At 39.8% G+C, this 22,849-nt stretch overlaps 2 protein-coding genes and 1 non-coding gene across 4 annotated transcripts; 2 read left to right on the forward strand and 1 right to left on the reverse strand.

The window, feature by feature from the left end:
• The first annotated feature begins 1,460 nt into the window (after positions 1-1,460).
• Positions 1,461-1,579, forward strand: LOC114920187 (5S ribosomal RNA). Its single transcript, XR_003808488.1, has one exon. It is a non-coding gene; the product is annotated as a 5S ribosomal RNA (ribosomal RNA).
• Positions 1,580-2,771: 1,192 nt separating this feature from the next.
• ydjc (YdjC chitooligosaccharide deacetylase homolog) lies at positions 2,772-11,718 on the forward strand. 2 transcript variants are annotated; one of them, XM_020631153.3, is made up of 6 exons: positions 2,772-2,924; positions 5,321-5,496; positions 6,793-6,952; positions 7,842-7,941; positions 8,071-8,248; positions 8,359-11,718. In XM_020631153.3, exons 2-6 carry the CDS (start codon positions 5,333-5,335, stop codon positions 8,687-8,689), a joined length of 933 nt encoding a protein of 310 aa, XP_020486809.1. In that variant the 5' UTR covers positions 2,772-2,924; positions 5,321-5,332; the 3' UTR covers positions 8,690-11,718. The 2 variants fall into 2 exon arrangements, with proteins under 2 accessions (XP_020486809.1, XP_020486810.1); XM_020631154.3 differs by lacking the exon at positions 2,772-2,924 and adding an exon at positions 2,951-3,331.
• Positions 11,719-14,299: 2,581 nt separating this feature from the next.
• Positions 14,300-21,274, reverse strand: ube2l3b (ubiquitin-conjugating enzyme E2L 3b). Its single transcript, XM_020631083.3, has 4 exons — positions 21,150-21,274; positions 16,608-16,703; positions 16,316-16,502; positions 14,300-15,784 (listed from the first exon to the last, which is right to left on the reverse strand). The coding sequence occupies exons 1-4, from the start codon at positions 21,174-21,176 to the stop codon at positions 15,630-15,632; spliced, it is 465 nt and encodes a 154-aa protein (XP_020486739.1). The 5' UTR covers positions 21,177-21,274; the 3' UTR covers positions 14,300-15,629.
• Positions 21,275-22,849: the final 1,575 nt, after the last annotated feature.

Below are 22,849 nucleotides of genomic sequence, written 5' to 3' on the forward strand. Positions count from 1 at the left end.
GAGAGGCAGAACCAGCCGGTTTTTCACCAAATAGAGATTTCAGTTCACTTCTTAAGTTAAAACATTAATAATCTGTGTTTAAAATGGACATGAACTAGTGTGTGTGGCATTATTCGCCATTTGACAAATCCTGTATTATTTTGTTTACTTATCCAGTCTTCTTTTCTGAAAACAAAATAAATGGGAATATTTTATTTGGAAGAATGGATTAAGTTGCATACAGTCGAAAACAAAATAATTCATTTTCCTCAAACACAAAACTTTAAAAAGTTAATTTAAAACATAAGTCATGACATCTATCTCTTTAAAGTTTGTCCAGAGCTGTATACTGTTACTTGGGTATCAGATGGAGGTGATTTAAAGGTCTGTTGTCATGGCTAAATACATGCAAATAGAGGACTTTCTGGTGACACGCACATGAGTCAACTTCTGTTGAAACGATTTTTCATTGACTGTTTCATTTCTCCTTCAGAGAGGTCAGACTTCAGACCAGGCAGAGTGAAAAATACATGTTTTTTTCAGAACTCAGATGGATTGTCATCTCGTTTGAAAACAGATCATTATTATCTTTTTGGTCCCTTTTTGGTTGATTAAGGAGTAAACAAGTAGCCTATACATATAACTCAGTCTCAGGTTGTTGTACGATTAATTTAAAATTAATTTGGGATCAGGGACTCTGGAGCACATCAAGTGAAAAGGTAAGTTTTCATGCTGGTCCAGTTTTGCCTCGTTTTTCGACTGTTCTGTGAAACTGTGAAAAGCTGATTTAATCCATGTTGAAGCTAATTAATATCAACAGGAGTCAGCCTTCAAGCGGTTGATTCAGAATCTTTTTAATTTTTTGCTCCTGTGAATTGTTTTAGTAAAAACAGACTGAATTTATTAGACTATTTGTGCCTCTACATGTATGACTGAAGAAGGAGACAAAAGTAAATAAACAGCATAAAGAGTAAGTCATTCTTTAGGCTACATGTATTTATAATGCCTGTAAATGCTCTGCCTCGGGGTCGATGTCAGATGAGGCGTTTACAGCACGCTGGTGGAAAGTGGTCTTTACATTTTCAATGTCAAAGATTTACAGAATGTGTGTGTGTGTGTGTGTGTGTGTGTGTGTGTGTGTGTGTGTGTGTGTGTGTGTGTGTGTGTGTGTGTGTGTGTGTGTGTGTGTGTGTGTGTGTGAGAAGTTTAGGACACATTTCCATCAGAAACACGTTTTTCTTTTACATTTTATTGTGACGAATATATCAGCACAAGGGGATGATAGGCTGACCTGAATTTAAAACTCCTATAGGCATTAAATATTTGGGTGATTTATAATCACAAGAAAATGCAGACAAACTCCTAAATTAAACAAAAAACATGTCTATTTGTGAAATGTAGACAGTGGGCAGGACTTCAGGTCCTGATTGAAGAATGTGAGGAACACATCTTTAAAAACACCGTTTCTACACACAGTAATCGCTTACGGCCATACCACCCTGAACACGCCCGATCTCGTCCGATCTCGGAAGCTAAGCAGGGTCGGGCCTGGTTAGTACTTGGATGGGAGACCGCCTGGGAATACCAGGTGCTGTAAGCTTTTTCATTTTTTCACATAAACAATATTGATTTTAAATAATCAACTATATGTAACCATAGCCTACTACAATATAAAACCAAGAAAATACAGAAGTAAGGTGACAACAAAATATCCGTTTTTACAGGTAGGCCTAAGGAAAAAAATCTATAGAATAATAAAGTTTGAATTAAGTTTTTTCTCTTTACATGGAACAGGATAAAATATTCTCAAAAGAGTTTTCTGTATAAAGTTTGCGACACGTTTTGATAAAAGGTTTTATGTATCACCTACAAACACTAACAGGTGTATTTGGTAACGAACTGAATTCTGGCTTCAGGTCCTGGATCCTGTTTAAACTGTGTTTCCATTACGTGAGCACACCTGGCTGGGCTGCAGCCACCTGTAAGATACACTCTGTCAGTACCATACGTCAGTACAGGTGCGGTGTTCACAGAGGCTGTCAGCGCAGGTACGTTCAACAAAACGGTTCTTACGGTAAACTAACGGTGAGTAGGCCTACGGTGTGTGTCCGGCGGCGAGATGGGTTGTTATGATATGTTAATAATTAAATTAAATGTTCCGCTATACAGTTTTACAGTCTGTGGTCCGAGCCGGCGGATTTGTCACTACGGTGTCCTGTAAGGATCAAATTCTTCTGAAGGAGGATGACGTGTAGAAACCCCCCCCCACCCACCCCACCCCCTCAGATTCCGTTATGATATTTTCACAATAAGAGCTAAAAAACACTTCTCTTCATTAGACTTTCTAAAGTTTACTGTAGGCTATTGTCAAAGTTTGAGAATAAAGGATATATTCCAAGTGTGAATACAATTAGGATTAATTAGCGCAAATGTTAAAGCTGTTCTTAGTTATTGCCTAACCAATGGGAAAAAATGTTTCAAGTAAGATTAAGGATGAATTATATTCATGTTAACAATAGTAGATTAAAGAAAAAATAATGTCATTACACATTTTCACATTTCACAAACGTCTGAAGTTTGAACACACATTTAAACATAAGATCTGAATTTGAAAGAAGAGCAGGAGAGAAACTGTTTTTTTCTTTAAAATAACTGAATTACAAGATATGATTAAACCTACGTTTATTTTTCATATAAAAACCCAGCTTCATTGGCGTTATGAGTATAGCCTGCTGATATGAACTTTGAAAGGGGGCGGTCGTCTGATGTTGAGGTTGATCTCTTCTGCAGTCGCCCTGTTCCTCCAGCAGGGGGCGTCGTGTAGTTTCATACAGCCTGCTCGTAAAAACGTATTAAACTCCGGTCGTTTTTAGTCGGAAGTCGAGCTTCTCTCATCGTCTCTGTGAGGCTATGGACTTCCTGGGCAGGAGTGTGTGATAAAATGGGTAAAATAGAGATCAATTAAGATAAATCTGACGTGTTTTATGTTGGTTTAAACCGGCGGGACTGAGCTGTGCGCGTCACTGCGGATCAGAGACTGTGGCGGGTTAAAGGACGGTAAACCGGCTGGTGAATAAACCAAACACGAAGCCGGTTTCAAATGTTTGAATCAGAGACGAGGAGCTGATTCTCCTCTGAGCTCTGCAGCTGTTTTTAATGTTATATCCTCCATGTTATCTGTGTATAATGGCATACAGAGCAGATTACCGCTAACCTTTCCACAGCAGCACACAGCAGCAGCTCCTGTGAAACACAGATTTATTACAGGTCTGTTTCATGTTACTGTTTCACTGAGCTCTCTGGAGTCATTACATGTTTGCACTTGGATCAGAACTTTATCCATCTTTCTCAGGTTTGTTCTTATTTTCCGTCTGCTTGGTTTAGTTTGGCTGAAAGTTGTATCTCTGCTCTCATTTTGAAACCCAAATATTACAGCTGTGATAGACTTTGATGACTAGTTTGCAGCAACCTGCCCTGTAAACACGAAGTGTAGAATTAATGTCTGACAAGTTTCAAGCTTCTAAAACCATGATAACCACCTTGTATAAGTAGAGAAAGTCCTTTGTAACCTTCTCAAACCACTAGCATCAAACATTGATGAGGTTTCAGACAACACGGCTTCATTTTATGTTTTTACAACTGCAGAAAATACTGAACAACACACCTTAACCAGGAGGGAGGATAGAAGTAACACAACATCAACATAAACTGATGTCTCATAAATGTTAAATATCTTTCATGCTACATGTTTGCTGTGTGGTCATCATGATACCAGAGCAACCAAAAAAGAAATCCTAGACATCCAATATTGGGTCATTTATCGTTTTCAGTTTTCAACAATTGCAGGTAACCTCCTGCACACCGTCGAAATTCCACAATTATGATGGCAACCTCTGAAAAAGTGGGTTTCCATTCTGTCAAGGCGGGCGGCTTTTTGCCATTTGTTTGATGATGAGAATCAATACAAAACTTTTGAAGTAGGCACGCACTGATGTATGGGTAAAAAAATACTATAGGCTCATATCGGCTTTGTTGACAAACATTGGCCCATAATGTGGCACTGATGCCAGTAGGCGATGTCTGTCTGTTGTGTTGTATACATTTTAAGATGGTAAGCTAGTTTATTGAACTGCTGATTCAGAGTGTGAAGAAGTCACCTGTTGTAGAAATGTGGTCAGGGTTTGAGACTCAGCGTCTCTGTGAAGATCAGAGACATGCAGTTTGTAAGACATGTTCAGTGAAATTTCAATCACAGCTCATTTGAGAGAGAAAAAAAACAGATACGAAGAATTAAGAAGAAAAAATCCCAAATGTGTCTGTATTGCAATTGTCTTAAAGCTAATTTGTTATTTTAGACATCAGTATCAGTATCTGCGCTGGTTTTTACAATCATTGCATCTCTATACAGAACTAGAAACAGAAAACAATCCTTGGACTGGTTCAGACTGGTGTCATTGTGAGTTTTGTCCAGCAGAGGGCCCTCTGTCACCATGGTGTTCAGTCCTGTCAGCACTGTCTGCACAACATACAAAAAGCAGCTCTCAGGGATCTTATACACACAGCGCTGATTGGTGTAATAATTATCAAATTAAAAGTCTATTTTATTTCAAGCTCGTAAAATTCACCATGGAGACAACAGCTATGAAAAAATGATCTGTGAATTACTTTCCCTTGAGAAAGTTATCTGTCTGAAAACTCCCTTGTGGATGAGCCTCCAGTGTGACGTATATTGCCTGGTTGATGAGGTGTTTCTGTTTGGCTTAAAGGTGTTCACTGTGTTTAACTATGACTGATAAGTAACTCAACAAATACCTTCAGGGCTCACTGGGTCCTTCAGGTTCTTACACCCACATGATGTTTCTAAAAGGCCAAACTTTGATTAGAGCCTATAGATACAGGCTTTTCTTTATACTGGAGACAAAATGGGAATAATTCAGTGGTTAGGGTCGTCAGATTTTTGATACTTTGATTTACGATCTGTTTTTGAACAATATGATCAAGATCATCAAAAAATAACAGAAACTGAAAAAAAATTTCAGGTCTTCAGTCATATTTCTTAATCGAGAGAAAGATGAAAGTTTGACGACATTATAACAAAATTATATTATTTTATAGGAAACTCAGTTTTTGTAAGTACAAAAACATTTTGACAACCTTACTCAGTCAGGAGCTTGTCTGTGTTTCAGAGGTTGGCTCAGTGGCTCTCTGACACATTGGACAGGTGGAGGCGGGGATTGAACCCCATCAGTGATCAGATGAATGGATCAGCCGGTTTACCTGGTCAGGTGTGCTCATGAAGGGTGCTAACATGTCTCCTCCTCCTCCCCCCCCTCCTCCTCAGAGAGCAGAGAAGATGCCACAGAGCAGGATGATGCTGGTGGTGACGGGAGATGACTTTGGTTACTGTCCCAGGAGGAACCAGGGCATCGTGGATTGTTTCCAGGCCGGAGGACTGTCCAACGTTTCCCTGCTGGTCAACGCTGCCGCCGCCAAGGATGCTGCTGATCTCGCTAAAAGGTTAATGATAATGGAGATGTTACAGAATGCACTGTGTGTGTGTGTGTTAGTTTTGTGGAATATTCTCTCTTCTTCACATTAAATCTACAGTGTCATGTTACAGGAAGTACTTTTGTTAGTATGCTAAATAAGCTTGTCATAATACCAGAATTTTAAACTTTGATACGATGCTAGTAAATATTAAACCATATTGATACCTGTTTGATACCATGGTAACAACAAAATAAGTCCAAGACGTCCAATATAATTTTCTTGTTTTTAATTACTAAAAATAGCAGACAGTTTAATTTGCACAGAAACATTGACAGCTTGTCGTTAACCAAAATGTCGCCAGTGTTTTTGTGCATTTTAGACAGTGTGCTCTCCGTTTGTAAGAGACATAAACGTCACTTTTGCATCTTTATGAGACGCCAAAATAACTTGAGAAACTTCAGTATTGTCCACCAGAGATTTTAACAGACTGTCGCTGCTCTCCCTCTTTCTCTCGAAGCTGCTTGTTGTGAAAATATGACCGAAGATCTCGAGTTTTACTCAAGCGTCTGTACATTTTGATGCAATCGATCCCTAAAATAACAGATATTCTACCATTTTAAAAAAAATGTGCTATTGAAAAGTATCATAGTGTGGACAACGTTAATGCTCGATCAAAGGAAAAAAGCATTGAAAATGTGCAGCAGCTCTCGACAACTGAAATAAAACGTCAAAACTAAACAGAAAGTGTTACAAAAGTCATTTCATTCAGTCATTTAAAAAGCAGCACCAAAAACAAACAAAAGCAGGTGTCAAAATTGTCAATACTTTCTTACTTGTTGTTAGCACCAACACTGTCTGAACACTGTGGGCATTTCACAAAAACAGTGCCAATGTTTTTGTGAAATGTACACACTGTGCTGGAGTGTGCCTACAGTTTTTGGTCATTAAAAACAAGAAATGACCCGATATGGGGCTCACAGACTTCTATTTCTGTTGCTGTGGTATCAGACAGGCATCCATATAGATTAGATTATTAGATTTTACTAGAATCATATCAAAGTTTCTGATATGACAACCCAACAACAAACATGGAGCACTGAAGAGATTTCATATTTCTGAGAAATCAGTGTTTGTAAAACAGGTGGTAGTGCCATCACCTGTCCGGGTTAAACGTGTGATGTTCAGCAGAAAATGTGTGCTGGACAAATTGTTTCCCCTTGTCTGAGACATCATCACTGTTTGTTAAACTGAGGTTTGAGGTCTACTTATAGGTGGTTAATGACATCACCACATGACATCACAGAGTCTCTCTCTCCCTGTCAGACACAACATCCCCATTGGTCTCCATGCCAACCTGTCAGAGGGCGTCCCCGTGTGTGAGAGTCTGCAGACGGACTCCACACTCGTAAACCAGCGAGGGTTCTTCCATGGAAAGATGGGCTTCAGACAGGCTCTGCAGAGAGGACTGCTCAGCATGAAACAGGTAAGACTACACCTGGGAGATGAAAACCGCCATTTTATCTCTGTGGTACCCTCTGATCCAGAGGATATGTTGCTTTCTCATGAGCAGCTGGCTGGTGTAAATCTACAGGTGTATCGTTAATAATCTACAAGTGTAATGAACTCCAGGTGGATTAAACTCCAGGTGTAATGAACTACAGGTGTAATGAACTACAGGTGGATTAAACTCCAGGTGAATTCACATTCATTGCGTTGTGGAAGCACGGCACAGCGGAAGGCTCCACATAGACACACAGTCAGACATGCACACACAGCGCTGCACTCGCCCTCTGGCTTCGCTGATTCCATCTTGCGTATGTAACGCCTCTGTTACTGCCTCCAAAGACGGTACAGAGGTGGGCTCACTTCGTCCCCCCCATGACGCCTCCGTGACATTGAGATAGGAGGCAAAATGTCACAGAGGCGTAAACATTGCTTGAAACGGCAGTCTGAATAGGGCTCCTGATTAAAGGCCCTTCACATGCTGATGAAAGTTGTCGGCATGTGAAGACGATGCTGCACAGGTGGGCATGTCTTCAAACATTTTGTAGGTTATATGCTTTTAAAACACGGCTCACAATTTATTCAACAGAGATGTTCATTTCATTGTGACTGGACCGGATTAGTTTTTGGATCAACCAATCGCAGCTTCTGAAAAAAATGTGTCATACCTAGAAACAGGGTGGACCACACCTCCTCATTAAGATAAAGGTGTGAGTCCTTTCCTCGCTCAGAGTAGCTCTGACAATGTTGATACATCCCTCCTAAACTAGGACTCCCTGCTCTGATGCTTTAAAGCTAAGTTAGGAGTTCTCTGAGAGGATTCTCTGAATTTCTGTGAATCTGGGCCCAGGTGTGTTTTTGCTCCTCAGGTGGAGCTGGAGCTCAGAGCTCAGGTGAGGCTGTTCATGGAGCTCACAGGTCACCTGCCTCATCACATGGACGGACACCAACACGTCCACGTCCTGCCAGGTAACCGTCAGCCACTGCTGTAGAGGACACAACAAGCTGAACACGTCATCAGAGTTAATTAAAAATCTAAACAAACTGTTTATTCTGACAGCTGTGTTCGGTGAACTGATGCAGTGTTACCTCTTTCAGGTGTGCGTGAGGTGTTTGCTCAGGTGCTCTCTGACCTCAGCATCAGGTTCACTCGTGTTCCAGTTGAAGCGGGTTTACACAGCTGCACCTGGCTGCCCCCTCCCCTGCACAGGTTCTACAACCAGGTAGAGCAAGACGCTCTGGACTCCATCCCCGTCTTCACACGCTACGGAATCAGGTCAGATCTGTGTGTGTGTGTGTGTGTGTGTGTGTATAAGATCAGTGTGTGTGTGCAGTCCCTCTTCCTCTGATGGATGAATCACAGTCTGACCCTCTCGTTGTCCTCAGGTGGCCCCATATGTACCTGGGACTGACCACCATGGGCCACAACATGTCTGTGTCTAACCTGCAGAGGGCGCTCCATCTGGCGCTGTCAGCAGGACGCTCAGGCTCTTCCTCCGGCGGGGGGTCGGACTCCGATCAGCCCGTGGTCACAGCAGAGCTCATGGTCCACCCGGGTTACCCCAGTCTCCATCAGCAGGGGGGTTGTGGAGAGGGACCCGACGACTTCTCCAGGTCAGCTGACAGACAGCACGAACTGAGTGTGCTCAGAGACCCCGCCCTGCTGGAAGTGTACAGGCAGGAGAGGGTGCAGCTTTGTGCCTTTAAAGACCTCTGACACCAACACACACACCAAGTGAAGTTTACAACAAGTAAACACTCTAAACCTGTGTTAATTAATGAACAATAGCTTTCATCTGCCCCGGCAGCTCAGGTTAAAGGTCACTAACTGAGCAGACAGTAGCCTGTGGAGTGAAAGACATGACTGTAACAAACATATTTGATCCTTTTATAGAAATACTAAACCTGCCACGTTGGTTAAACTGGATTAAAACTGAATATTTTTATAAACTGATAATTTAATCACAGACAGGAACATGATTTCATACTACATAAGATGAAGGAACTTTTAGAGAGAGATAGTAGAGAGCGTGACCTCAGGACTTTAGCTCTGTATAGACGGAGAAGCACTACATAGTACATTTACACATGCTGGGGAATCATGTTCTGCTGTGACAGTTTGATATCAATGTGGAGAGGTTGGTTCTTTTTGAAAGCCATAAAAAAAGTTCTGTCGTATACAATTTTAGATACAGATAAACATTTTGCAGCACTGTGTGCTCGTTATTGCACATTTCAGGTAGACCTGAGTTTAAAAATAGAGACCTAGACACCCAGTATTGTGTCATTTCCTGTTTGAATGAGCATAAATTGCAGGCAAACTCCTGCCCACTGTTTTCTGTACGGTGCAATATGGACAGTGTGCTGGAGTTTGACTTAAACTTCTGATTCATTCCTCTCCTACACACCTCGTATTAAACAGACGGTTTTATGTTTTAAAGCTTCAGCGCTTTTTGATACTATCAATTATTAAAATAACAGAGTTTGTATCTTTTTAAAACATGTGGTATGAAAAGGTGTAGAACATTTTGACAGCATTACAGTAATTAAATTGTCATCAAGACTGGCAACCCCCCCCCCCCCCACTCAAAACAGCCTGTCGGTCAATTTCAAATGTAGATCAGTTATAATTACGAAGAAAAAATGCTGCATTCTGCCATTTGGATTTCAACTTTAGTTGCTAAAAAGTCACCATGCACAAAGACCAAATCCCTACACAACAACAAATCAAATTAACCCTTAAAGGTTCATCATTTTCATTTGTGGATTTTTTTTTTTTTTTTTTTTTTTTGTTGCAAGAATTGAAAAGATTAGGGGTTTAGGGTTAGGATCATTAGCTCTTATTGTTTCTGTAAATCTTTTTAGGAAGCATTACTAAATTTATTGGAAGAAAATAGAGTTGTACCTAATAATCAGTAAACACTCTGTCCATAGCACAGATAGCACATCGCACTGTGTTGAGCTCATTAAATTGAGCGTCACCTTTTCCATTTGAGTTTAAAAATGTAAATGTTGGTAAAGGCTATATATGTGTTTCTTTAGTTTAATTATAAGTCACTGTAATAGTCTGATATAGTGTCATATATTTCTTCCAGTTTGACCATCCAGCTGTCAGGTTCAAATGAACGTGGCTCTCTTTGGAATCAAAGTTGCCCGTCTCTGACCCAGAGTGTCTGATGTTGATCAATCTCAGTTTATAAGGCAGCTCTCCTCTTTGAACCGGCTGTCTTTATAAACATGAGAGATAGTTTTTACACGTCAAAGAGAATCTCATCTCGGAGGAGCTAACGTTGCTCAAATAGTCTAAACTTTGCACCAGGGTTATCCCGATACCAGAATTTTAAACTTCACTCTCTTTTCATTTAAAATATGACTGAAGATCTGGATTTTTTAAGCTTCAGTACATTTTGATACTATCGATCATTTAGGTGATGGAGATGGTATCTTTTAAAAACACAAAAAGTACTTTGCACAGCTTTTAGAAGATTTTGAAAAACAGTATTTAAGGTATTTTCACATGTTTAAAAAGCTCTATGACACCCAATGTTACACAGAGCATCCTCCACAGTCCAGTTTACCTTAATGTACAGAGTGTGGGAGCGTGTGTATCATGTCTTTACCTACAAATAAACACGTCGGACTCACACAGAACTGAGAAGGAGGAATCAAACATTTTAAAAGTCCTGTGGGTGTTTTAGGCTTATTTTTGTATGTAAAGGAGCTGCGCTTAAATGAACTCCTCACAGATTTCATCTGATTCACCTGAAGCTTGTTCAGTGAGCTGTCAGGTCGTTAAATATTTATTTAAAGGTTTGTTTTTATTTTTGTTGAACAGCACGGCCATAGTGAATTTCTCCTTCACCGTGAAACAGGAGGCGGTTTTATCTCGAAAAAGAAAATGTCCAATCTACCTCAAACGTCCTGTTTGATAAAGTTTTGGATTGTTGACTCTACATGTCAATTGTAGCGCCACCTCCTGGTTTTAAGAAGTAAGCATTGACATAATGCACAATGTCCAGTGTGTGCTATTGTTTCTTCTAGCACCACATAGTGGACACAGACTGACATTGCACTCCTTCCTGCAGTCCAGTGGTCCGCTCAGTGTCCTGTAATGATCCAGAGGTTAGACTGTACGGTGACGTTAACATATTCAACCCTGCACATCTATTTTTATAATATTTGAACTGTGCTCTCCTTCAGTTTGAGCTCATAACGTGTTTGATGTGGATAAACTGCTGCTACGTTTCAACCTGTGACATCACAGAGTTCTCACACCTCAGATGAATCATTGTGCGTCAAACGTTTACCTTTACCTAACTTAATTTAGACTCAGGGTGTAATCAAGTTACATTTTCCTCTCAGTAATCATCAGATCTTAATGTCAGAGTGAAGTTTCTCACGGTCCACAATCAAGGTTGTGTCCTTGTGTGTTGTCTGTCACTCAACAGAGGAGTTGAAAACAATGGGAGCAGACAGGTGTAACAGGAAGTGTGTTGTAATCACAGCTGAGGGAAGCCTTGACTCTGTGATTTAATGATAGGTGGTTATTGTCTCAGGTGTGTGGAGAACATTGATCAGCCTCCATGCGTTTGTCAGAAGGTGAATGTGTTTAACTTGCAGGATGTTTGTTTGTAATATTTATAACTGCTCTTATATTTCTATAGAAGTATCTGTTGACACTTTTTATGCATAGTTCTATTAAAACTGAAACAATGATCAGAACATTAATAAAAGATGTTGAATAACTGTCTCGTGTTTCTGTTACTTTAAGAAATAAAACAGGTTTGTGTGTTTAATATCACTACACAGCGATTCCCAACTTTTTATTTGGAGCTAAATCACTGTCATCACCTCTGATGAGTCATTTGAAAGTATTTTAGTGTTGTCACAATATCAGAATTTAAACTTTAATATTATTCTAGTTACAAATGAAATGCTCTGAAGGGGCGCTGGATAGCCTAGCGTCTATGTTGCCTGCTCCACATATGGAGGCTATAGTCCTCATCGCAGCAGTCGTAGGTTCAAATCCTCCTCGGCCCTTTGCTGTATGTCAACCCCCACTCTTTACTTCCAACATTACCTGTCTTTCTTCAGCTGCCCTCTCTAATACAAGCAAAAAGGCACCAAAAATAACTTTAATAGAAATTAAATGCGACCGATACCTGTCTGAATTGCATTTAAAAATTGTTCAGTTTAGTCACTGTGCAGGAGTTTCTTTTTAATTGTAAGGAATTCCTTCCTGTCCTACACACCTGTCTATTTAATAACGCCATCAATTATTAAATAACTGAGATTGTATTGATTTCAAACATGGTATCAAAAGTATGGAAAATGATGACTTCCTTAGAACATATAAGTAAACTTATCTCTGAACAGTCCAGCACACTGAACATCTCTGTTGTATTTTACTGGATCAGAATTAAACTAAATCACTGAACGGCTGGTATGGAGTACTGAAAGTGCCAAAATGAAATATATAAATATATAATTAATTAAATCATTAAATGTGTCATCAATTATTTAATATTAGAAATAAATCAACAAATATATAAATACTTATATAATTATTTAATTAATTAAATGCATGTGTTATTAAATAATTATTTAAATGTGTCATTCATTATTTAAAATTGTTAATATATAAATAAATAAATAATATATGACATACATAAATAATTAAATAAATGTTTAAATAATTATTTAAAATGTTAATTCATTCTATGTAAAAACACATCTATTTATTCCACTATTTATTTAATTATTTCATGTTTCCTGCTCCAGCAGTGCATCATGAAATAATTTTATCTGTCACCCTCTCCTATCAAACTCAGTGGGCGGGATTAACGCTGCTCGAGTCACAAACCATTGCTGTGGTCTGCAGGGTTGCCAGATTAGGCACTTAACCCCAAAATGCTTTGGTGGTGTATGAACGGGATTAGTTACTTCTGATGGTCACTTTACATAACAGCCTCTGCCATCAGTGTGTGATTTGTTTTTTTTTATCTGCGGTGTAAAAGTGCTTTGAGTAGTCAGAAGACTAGAACAAGCAGAAGTCCATTTACTGTTTAACATGAAATCCATCTGCTGTGATGTGATGAAAACATGAATGAACTGAGACCTAAACATCATGGAGTATTTTCACCGCCACACGCTTTTCATACCTCTGTGTGGTTTTCATGGAACACAACTAATATTTATTAACCGATTATTTATGCAAAAGAAACAGAATCTGGAGGTCCAGGACCAGGATTTATAAGAAGTGTTCTGGACTGCAAACAAAGGCCACACACACAAATGAAAGTCCTTTATCATAAACTTCTGGATACAGTGGAAGCTCCATGAAGTTTGAAGAGTTTTCTGCACCCACAGGTTCCCATGATGCAGCGGTGAAGTTGCACACATGCGCTGAAATTGTACAAAGTTGTTGGCAATGTTTCTGTACCGTTACATTGCCAAAAAATTTGTACTATTGAGACCGGTGGTTCTCAATTGGTGGGTCGGGGCCCACAAGTAGGTCGCTGAGCTGTACTTAGTGGGTCGTAAATGAGGGCCTGGTAAGAAAACGCCATCAAAAAGTCCAATTAAGCTTTTTAAATATCTTCTTGATCTGTATTTTTATTCTGACATATGCTTTTACACGGCTGAGGTTGAAATGACACCATCTTTCATTGAATTAATCTGACTGGTTAAAAAATGTCAGAAATTTGGGTTGCTCTTTTTTATGGAGGCGTTGGTGGTGGGTCCTGAGGCTAAACCAGCTGAAAACCACAGATTAAGGACGTTTGCAGGACATTCAGCAATTTTTGATAATCAAAAACAATACATAACTATCCTATTGTTGTTGCCCTGTAATCAAACAGGTATCATTTGATTTTTAATAGAATCATATCAAAGTTTGAATTCTAATTTCATGACAACCCTAGTTACCAAACAGGTCAAGGTTCATTTAGATTTTCAGAGCTTTCAGCTGCATACCTCGACCTGATCCATCTCTCTCTGTTCAGTGAGTCTGGTTCTGTTTGAGGTTTCTGCTAGTTTAGGAACTTTTTCTGTCTCGTGGTGGATTTATGTTGGTAATAGAACAGAGTATGTTTTAGACCTTCTCTTTACGGGAAGCATCCACTGATATTTTATGTGAGGATTTAAGAGATATGCAATTAAATAAATTAACTGATTTCTGTCAGACACTATGCACACAGTGAGCTGCAGAGAAGGAGAATGAGCAGCTTTATAAGGTCTGATCGTTAATGAAACTGTACGATTGAGTGTATTTCTATGAACTCATGTTGAGCAGCACAGGTGTGACACATCCAGGTGACAGCAGGCAAACAGTGAGGCCAAATGGTCAGCCATCTTTATTATGAAACAATATTGGGAGCAGATCAAACAGCGGTTACATGGTGGTTGTTTTTGGCCACTGAAGTCCCTTCCCGTGTCCTGACACGACCCCGGAAAGCCTGCCCTCTCCCAGCTGCCATTCAAGGTGCTTTTTTCCCCGGACCGCCTCCAGGAGCTGAGCTTCATCGTGCCCAGGGCTGCTCCTCCTCCTCCTCCTCCTGACGGGGCTCGGTCCCTCTCAGCTGGGCAGCCGACAGTTGCTGAGCTGCTGGACTCTGTCTCAGTGTGGTGAAGGGCTCTGATTCTGTTTTAGGTGCTTCTACTGGGGGACGTCTAATTAACTCCACAGCTTATTCTTCTTCATCATCATCATCATCGTCTCTACATCAAGTGCCAATCAAACTATTCAAAGTGGAGAAATGATCGTGATGAGGAAAGGAAATGACAGGAGGCTTTAGTCATGCAGCTGGTGTGTGTGAGTGTGTGAAGATCATAAGGGGACAGACCGAGTGTGTGTTTGTGTGTGTGTGTATGCCGCTGAAGAGGAGGACCACATGTTTGGAGTGTTTGGAGACTAATGTTTACTTCTTCTGCAGTACTTTCAGCAACAACAATTCAATTTATCCATGTTTGGCTGGCTTGTGTGTGTGTGTGTGTGTGTGCGTGCTGTGGGGGGATGTGTGGGGGGGATGTGTGGGGGGTGGTGGTTGTGAATCCCACATTGCCGGTGTAGAAGTGGTCGGAGCTCCTGTTGGGTGTTTTTTTTAAATATTACTGATGATGTGTGAAAAGAAAAGAATCGATCACTTCTCCTGCTAAAAATCAACCAACCAGTCAATCAATCATGTCTATATGAGATCTATTGAACACAGGAGCTGTTTATATGGAGGGAACAGAAAATTAACACATGACTGAGTATTTCAATCTAACTCTTCATCTGAGCATCAGCTTCCCTTAACTTTGCTTTTTCCATTTTCACATTAAGAAAAGAGTAGAAAGTTAGAAATGATCAGGGCTTGGGGAGGAGGGGTGGCCGAGAGGAGGAGGAGGAGGAGGAGAAGAGAGGAAGGGAGGAAGCCGTCTGATCCACAGAGAGTCCTGGGTGGGGGCTGAGGCTGCTGCTGCTGCCTGGCTTCAGCTGGGGGGCTCTGGGGCTGCTGGGGGGGGACTGGTGTAGGGGAGGAGAATGAGTGAGGCAGGTGATGCGGGGGAGCTAAAGGATTATGGGTAATTGTTGGGGGGGGGGGGGGGGTGAGATAGGAGAAGAGGAGGAGAGGAGGAGAGAGAGACAGAGAGAGGGCTACACGCTCGTCAGGTGATCAGTCCATTGGCCGCTTTTCACCATGTTTCTTTGTAAACTCTTCAGCGTTCTTCAAGAATTTTTTACGGTCCTTTGAGTATTCTTCTGCTAGGTCTGCCCGCAGGGGGTGCTCTGGCTGGGGGTCATTCACCAGCGCGATGAGGGACTGAATAACTGCACCATAAAGAGAGAGACAGAGAGAGAAGGGGGGGGGGGGGGGGGGGGGGGGGAGAGAGACACAGTTAGTTTGTGTATGCAGGCACAGAGCAGCAGAAGACACAGTCAAAGTTTGTGCTTTCCTACTGATTCTGGGACAGCGTAATATGGGTGTCCCTGTCACATTGGTTTGTTCTTTTTGTTTGTACATTTATGTATCTGAATATTGTACGATAAAGGGTAAAAAAAACAAATACTGGGTGCCTAGGACTATTCTCTCCCTGGTTTCCGAACAGGTATTGATATTGTTAGATTTTGACTAGAATCTTAATCCAAAGTTCAGAATTCTGTGTATCATGACAACCCTACTTTTGTGTATTAAACAGTGCTTCATCTGTAGAGTTAGAAAGTGAAACTACAAACACTGTCTGTGTCCACACTCATTACCCTCCATCAAGATTTACAGACCACTGTCTAGATTACATTTTTAAGATTCACAAGTTCGTTCATTTTGAAATTATTGTTCCTGTGTAACACAAACACACACACCTTGGTCAGTTTTGGTGGCAGGCTTCCAGTTCTCTGCGCTGATCACAGGCAGACACACCTGGCCCTTCTCGTCGATGTTTGGGTGATAGATCTTTGTCTTGAATGTGATCTTGGGGGGCTTGAAGGGGTACTCGGTGGGGAAAATGATTTCGATCTTGAACGCACCTTTGTCATAAGGAGGATTGTCCTGAGGGAGAGAACAGGTACATGGTTAGTGAAGGAAGCTCAGGACAGGTACATGTCAGAGGAGTCAGACATGCGCACACACACACACACCACACAGGATACTTACAGGAACAATGAGCCCTTGCCATGACAATAGGTTTGATTCCTCCACTTGAATGTTTCTGAAGTTTTTCATTCCAGACCTGCGAATCTCATCAAGTTCCTTAGAGAACAAGCAGATAAGGGGTGTTACACAGTGTTTCAGAGTGTGTTACACAGAGCTTTATATAGAGTGTTAGACAGAGTATATTACACAGTACTGCCATTTATTAGGAGTGGTGACCTGCCCCTTCTGATGCCTTCTAAAAACCAGGATTGGTTATTAGTGAGTACACCAGTCTAAGCATTGACCTCATACAGTTAACTTATTAGTTTGTACTTGATTCACTAGAAACTAATTCTTCTTTACTGCACCACAAACAGCAGTCTAAACAGGAATGACTGATTCAGAGCAGTGAAGAAAATGACTTCCCTATTCTTTAAGGATTTATTTCATGGTTAGGGTTCAGTATCTTCATGGCCTGGTCCCTGATCTGAATGGCTGTCCCTTACCAACCTGTGCACAGCCTGAGGTCCTCAGACAGGAACATCCTCACCATTCCCACCTCAATCTCTAAAAATGAAAGGTGACCGAGCGTTTGCTGCTTCGGTTCCTCCATTGTAGAACGACCTGCCTGAAGAAGGGCTGAACAATGTTATCATTGCAATGTGTGCATGGGCAATAGTCACATCGCAGGACATGCAATGTCAGTCTTGTGACTTGTAACAGGTCATCCGACTCGTGCGGCCAAATTTCTGTTTAATAAAATCAAAATAGGCAGTTTTCTAATTCCATGAATACAAGAAAGGTCTGTATGACATCACCATCAGTAGTCAAAGAACTGACCTCTACGCATGAAAAGTCTGTGTGTCCCCTGCATGTTAAAATGTACAGGCCACAGGCCACGCCGCTGCCACCACAGATACATTGGCATGACGCTGAAGACAAAAGGTCAATCACAGATCTGAAACAAGTGTATTCCCATTTTCAGTAGCAACTCGTCCCAGTTCTCGTTAATACTGTGGTCGCATATAAGGACTGTTACAGGGCAGATGGTCCGCTGATTGCTCCCTTGTAGTGGCTACAGTTGCAGCACACGCAGTGATGTTTTATGTGAGTCACAGGCAGCTCAACACAGTGAGCTTTGGTTTAATTAGAAGTTACAATCATGGGGCTGCTCATGTAGACTAAACATAACTTTGAACATAGTAAGAAATGGTATTTCTTTTCAAATATTTGTATTTTTAGTATATTTAAGTATTTTGTCTGTGACAAGCCACATGTTTTTTTTGTGAAGTTAATTAAGAAACATGTTACCCTCACCATCGTTCCTCCACCTACTGTGTGTGTGTGTGTGTGTGTGTGTGTGTGTGTGTGTGTGTGTGTGTGAGTGTGTGTGTGTGTGTGTGTGTGAGAGCTGCTGTCAGAGGGCTGGACCCAGATGGTGATCAAAGTGTGTTTACATTTTAAATCAAAAAGTATCTTTTTTTTTAATGGAATTTTTAATTGATGTACATAAAAGGAACTGTCTGCCTGCATATATATGGTTATGTGTGTGTGCGTGTGTGTATATATATATATGTCAGAATGACAATAGATCTTAATGTCAGCTTTTTCAGATATCGTTCAGCCCTATTCTGAAGACATATTTAATATCGAAAGGTCTTCTTGTAGTTTCAATGTTTTACCCATGGTGCTTTATTTACTTATAATTATTATAACTATTTTGCAATAACTCATTCCTCTGGTCTTCAACTTTTGCTTTAATCGTTTCCTCTTTAGTTGGTTATGTCTTATTGTTTAATTACTACATTACTGGGTATATTATTGTTAGGCCACATGCATGTTAGTAATGTATAAATAAACTTAATTATTATCAATACTACGTTATTTCTATAACAAACAACACTGTGATACCAGCATTATGTTCTACTTCTCATTAGTCCATAACAATTCTGGTAATGGAAACCATACATTATATTTTCCTTTAATATTCTAATATTATGGACTGATAATTCCCATAAAGCAAATGTACCCTGCTTTAACTTGATGAGCTGAGTCTCTTATTTGATTATTTGGTCATTAAGTAATGTTGTGAACAATAGTCTCCATTTATTCTGCGACACAGTGATGTTTAACAAGACAAAGGTTAACCCAGGCTTTGGTCTAACTTCTTCTGGTCTGTTTTCTGGTTCTGTTGTTTCTTCAGGTAAAACTTGCTGCAATAAAAAGTCTCTCTCATTAGGGTTACATGGCGCTAGATATTCTAATTTCTGATCGTATCAGACACTGTTTGGACTTTTAAAATGCATGTAAACATCTTAGTCCGACCTATATCAGACCAAAATTGGACCATAACGGACATCTCATAATCGGAAAAGAACACCTAAATAAGTCGTTCATAGTCGGCAAACTAACGGCATGTAAACTCAGCCATCGTATAAAATGCCCTAGGCTCATTTTTGCTTTGTCATGTAAAGCTGAATTACAAAATACAATTCATAAATTTGTTGCACCTTCTGGCTCTTCAGAATGAATGCATTAATTTTTTACAGTTAACCTTTGCTAGTTAATCAATAACAAATAACTTTTTTATGGGTAAACGGCAGGGAAACTTGTCATGACTTTTACTTTCATTTGTGGCTTTACTTTATTAAAAAAATACTAAACACATTTATGACCTAGTATATCCAACACCACATCCCACATCTTGTGTATTTTGATGTTTCCAAAGTAGTCTGATGTTTTCTAGCGTTGTAATACCAGAATTTTAAACTTTGAAAGCAATACAAGTAAAAATCTAATGATAGTCTAAAAAACTCCTGAAAAACTCCTGATATTTCCAGGAGGAGCTGTATGTGTGAACGCAAACAGCTGAAATTTCCCCTCGGACTTCAGCTGGAGTTTCTCCTGCCAGACACCTAGTATCTACTGCTACAAGGTGTACGTAATTAAGAGGCTGCATTACGTATTCTATTTGTCAGTACGTTTTTCTCCACTCTTTTGTTAAGATTGGGATTCTGTTGAACTACACATAGCATAAAGGCAAATATTCACATTAAAGCCTCGTGTAGCGGAATCTGTTGCTTCGTCCACTACTTCCACGTTGTTGTTTTTTACGTATTACCTCAGGAGCAGTTTTTTTGAGGATCGATAGATGGATAGATAGATACTTTATTGATCCCGAGGGAAATTCAATTTTTTTAATTTATTTTTTTAGATTTAGTGATCTGTAAGCCGCGACTACAACAGACATGTTGTCGACAACTGTTCAGTCGGTTGCCTCCAGTGAACTAATTAGCAAAAAATACCTACAGATTGACAATGTTATATGAATGTGAGTCATTTCCTCTCACAGTGCCACACTAAATAATATGAACATTAATATGAACATTAAATAATTAAGTAGAAAAGTTACTTTACCAAGTTAATTGTATAATACAGTAACTCAGTTACTTTTTGATGATAGTAACTAGTGTCTGCCCATAATTGTGACACACTACCAAGGATTAGACTCCTTTTAAAAAAACAAAACTGATTATCAAACCACACAAATATACAGAAGTCTAATGTGGTGTTGGATATACCAAGTAATAAGATTACACTCTTGGTATTTATTGTAAAGTAAAGCCACAAGCTGCCATTCTCTTTAAAAACTACAGATATTTGAAATAAAACTACAGATCTTGCATAGAAAAAACGTGGCCTACGTATTTGTACCATGTAGACAGTTTCATTTTCGATCATTGCAAACAATGAATTACGCAATATTCAGTGTATAAGACTGCTGTTTGTGTTGTGGCGGTATGAAACAGGTATCTTCATCGTTTTACTTTAAAAATGATGGTGTCTTACGTTTATAATGATGTTACCGTGACAACCTGGTTTGAATGAGTTGACAGGGGAGAGGCACAAATCCAAACTTTAATCACATGCTAACAGATCACACGGAGCATGCGTAATGTGTCACCTCCACTTAACTCACTGATAACGGCACAGACATGAAGGCGGGTGTAATGTGGTGTTTTTCCAAGTGACAGACAATCAAATGTATTACCGGTGTGTGCATACTAGCTTCACCTGCACCCTCTTATCAATAAAAGCTTCCGGACTGTGAGCTCACCTGACGCTCAGAGGCTAACAGCTAGCATCCGCCGCTACCGTCTGAGGCTAGCTGTTAGCTGATTAGCAGACGCCGTTTAAGATCTGACGGTCTTCTGTTGTTTTAATCTAAATAAACTCTCCCGGTGATACAACACAGTAAAACATCGACGTCGTAATGAGTGGTTAAATGAAGCAGAGGTAGTGTGGTGGTGTTCACACGGCTGGATGTGGACTCTCCGGCCTGTGTTGCCGGTGCTCCGCTGCCTAACGGTAATATTCGGTAAGTAGTGACCTCTCGTTTTTATTAAGTTTACCGATAAAAACCGGGATTGGATGACTCTACACACAACAACATCATCGCATAACAACTTATGACAAGTCTGAACGCGTCCACTCGCCGCTAATGCTTCATACTACGGAAAAATAATACAGATACTGAAAAAATAACGGGTTCGGGAGATTTACCTTGGCCAGCCTCCTGCTCGCCGCCATCTTGAAACTGCTGTGTGTCCCAGCATACACCGCGCATGGAATATGGGTCTGCTGCTGCTGTGAGGATTAACCCGGCAGACTGCGACTCCTTCACAATACAACACATCTACATATCTGTTAAATCACATTGGAAGAGTTAAAACTGAGCAGGCCGCGACTCATTCACTAAAACAAATCTACATTATGTAGGCCTATCTGTTAAATCCTTAGTAAGATAAAGATAATATAAGATGTACTTTATTCATCCCAGCAGGGAAATGTAGGTGTTCAGCAGCCAGCATACAAACACACAACACAACACATATATACATACATATCCCACCCATACAAAAAACATGAGCCCACAATACACAGCCAGGATAAAAAAAAAGTGGTATGGATGGTCCATGTGCATAAGTAGCTGTTACTCATAGACAGTACAGAATACTAGCTCTGCCAGTGCATAGATAGATAAATAAATAAAGAGGTATTATAAAAAAGCAGTCAAGTGTGCAAATATACAGTTTGATAGATATATGCAGCTCAGGCTAAAGTTTCAAAGTTGAAATGTCTTCTGTCCTTACTTAAAGGGGAGTCGTTATAAAGTACAATTGCAGTAGGTAATTGTAGTCTACAGATCAGTCAGGTCACAAAGCCTGTGTGCAGGGGTCACATCACAAAATAAAATGCACCTCACTCTACATCTGCTTTTTAACTAGTGATGTCAAAAATGTTCGATAGCCTACTTTGGTACTTTTTGAAACCTCATGTTTAAAAACTTTACAATTTCAATCAATGGTAGGGTATGAGAAAATACAAAAATTAAAACATCTCCTGTCATATTTTTACCAAAAGAGAAAGATAGCACTGTCTCTAAATTCTCGTGGCCAAGTTTTTGTGAAATGAAGATAATGTGCAGGAGTTGCTCTTAAATTATAAACAATAATTTAAAAACCAGTAATTTTCTGCATTTACCTTAGATATGTTTAAAATTATGAGATCATGACAAATCCTATACTCCTCAAATTTTAACTACACATCAAACGTTATGCCTACTGTTGCATATATGTAGACCTACACATTTTTATATTGTAATGTTTGTTTGCCTATTTATATAACAGGGCTTATCCTAGACATGGTTTTTTGCCGTTTGTATTTCAAAGTTAGCACCGCTTTATTTTCTCAAGCAGGCTATCTTTTATTGACAAAATATGATTTGCACTAATTTCAGGTGTTCATTCAAGTTTTGTTATGTCATTTAAAAAATGTGTTCAGCCTATATTAATGCAGATAGAAATCAAATACTGATATAGGCTTGAAGCTTATATCCAATAACCAAATTATGTTTAGGCTTTATATAATGGAATTAAAAAATACATTAAACGTTGTATAACGAGTACAATAAATTGAAAATGAAAGAAAAAAACAGTATGCAAGTATAAAAAATAGCCTTTCCCATCACCTTCCCCTCCTCAGTTTGTTTCAATTACTTTGTCTAAAGTATGTGCCGTTCCTTCTTCTCTCAGTTGCAAGGTATGATAGAGGCATCCAAGTCTTATTGAATTGTATCTTTTAGGTTGTATCTTATCCTCTCCAAGTCGAGTGTATTAGTCAGATCATCTAGCCACATCTCGGCAGTATACATGGGGGCTACTGCGCTCTTCCCATTAGTATTAATTTCTTCTCTGTTATAG

This window comes from Labrus bergylta, chromosome 2 (genome assembly GCF_963930695.1).
Source record: "Labrus bergylta chromosome 2, fLabBer1.1, whole genome shotgun sequence".
Classification (NCBI taxonomy): domain Eukaryota; kingdom Metazoa; phylum Chordata; class Actinopteri; order Labriformes; family Labridae; genus Labrus; species Labrus bergylta.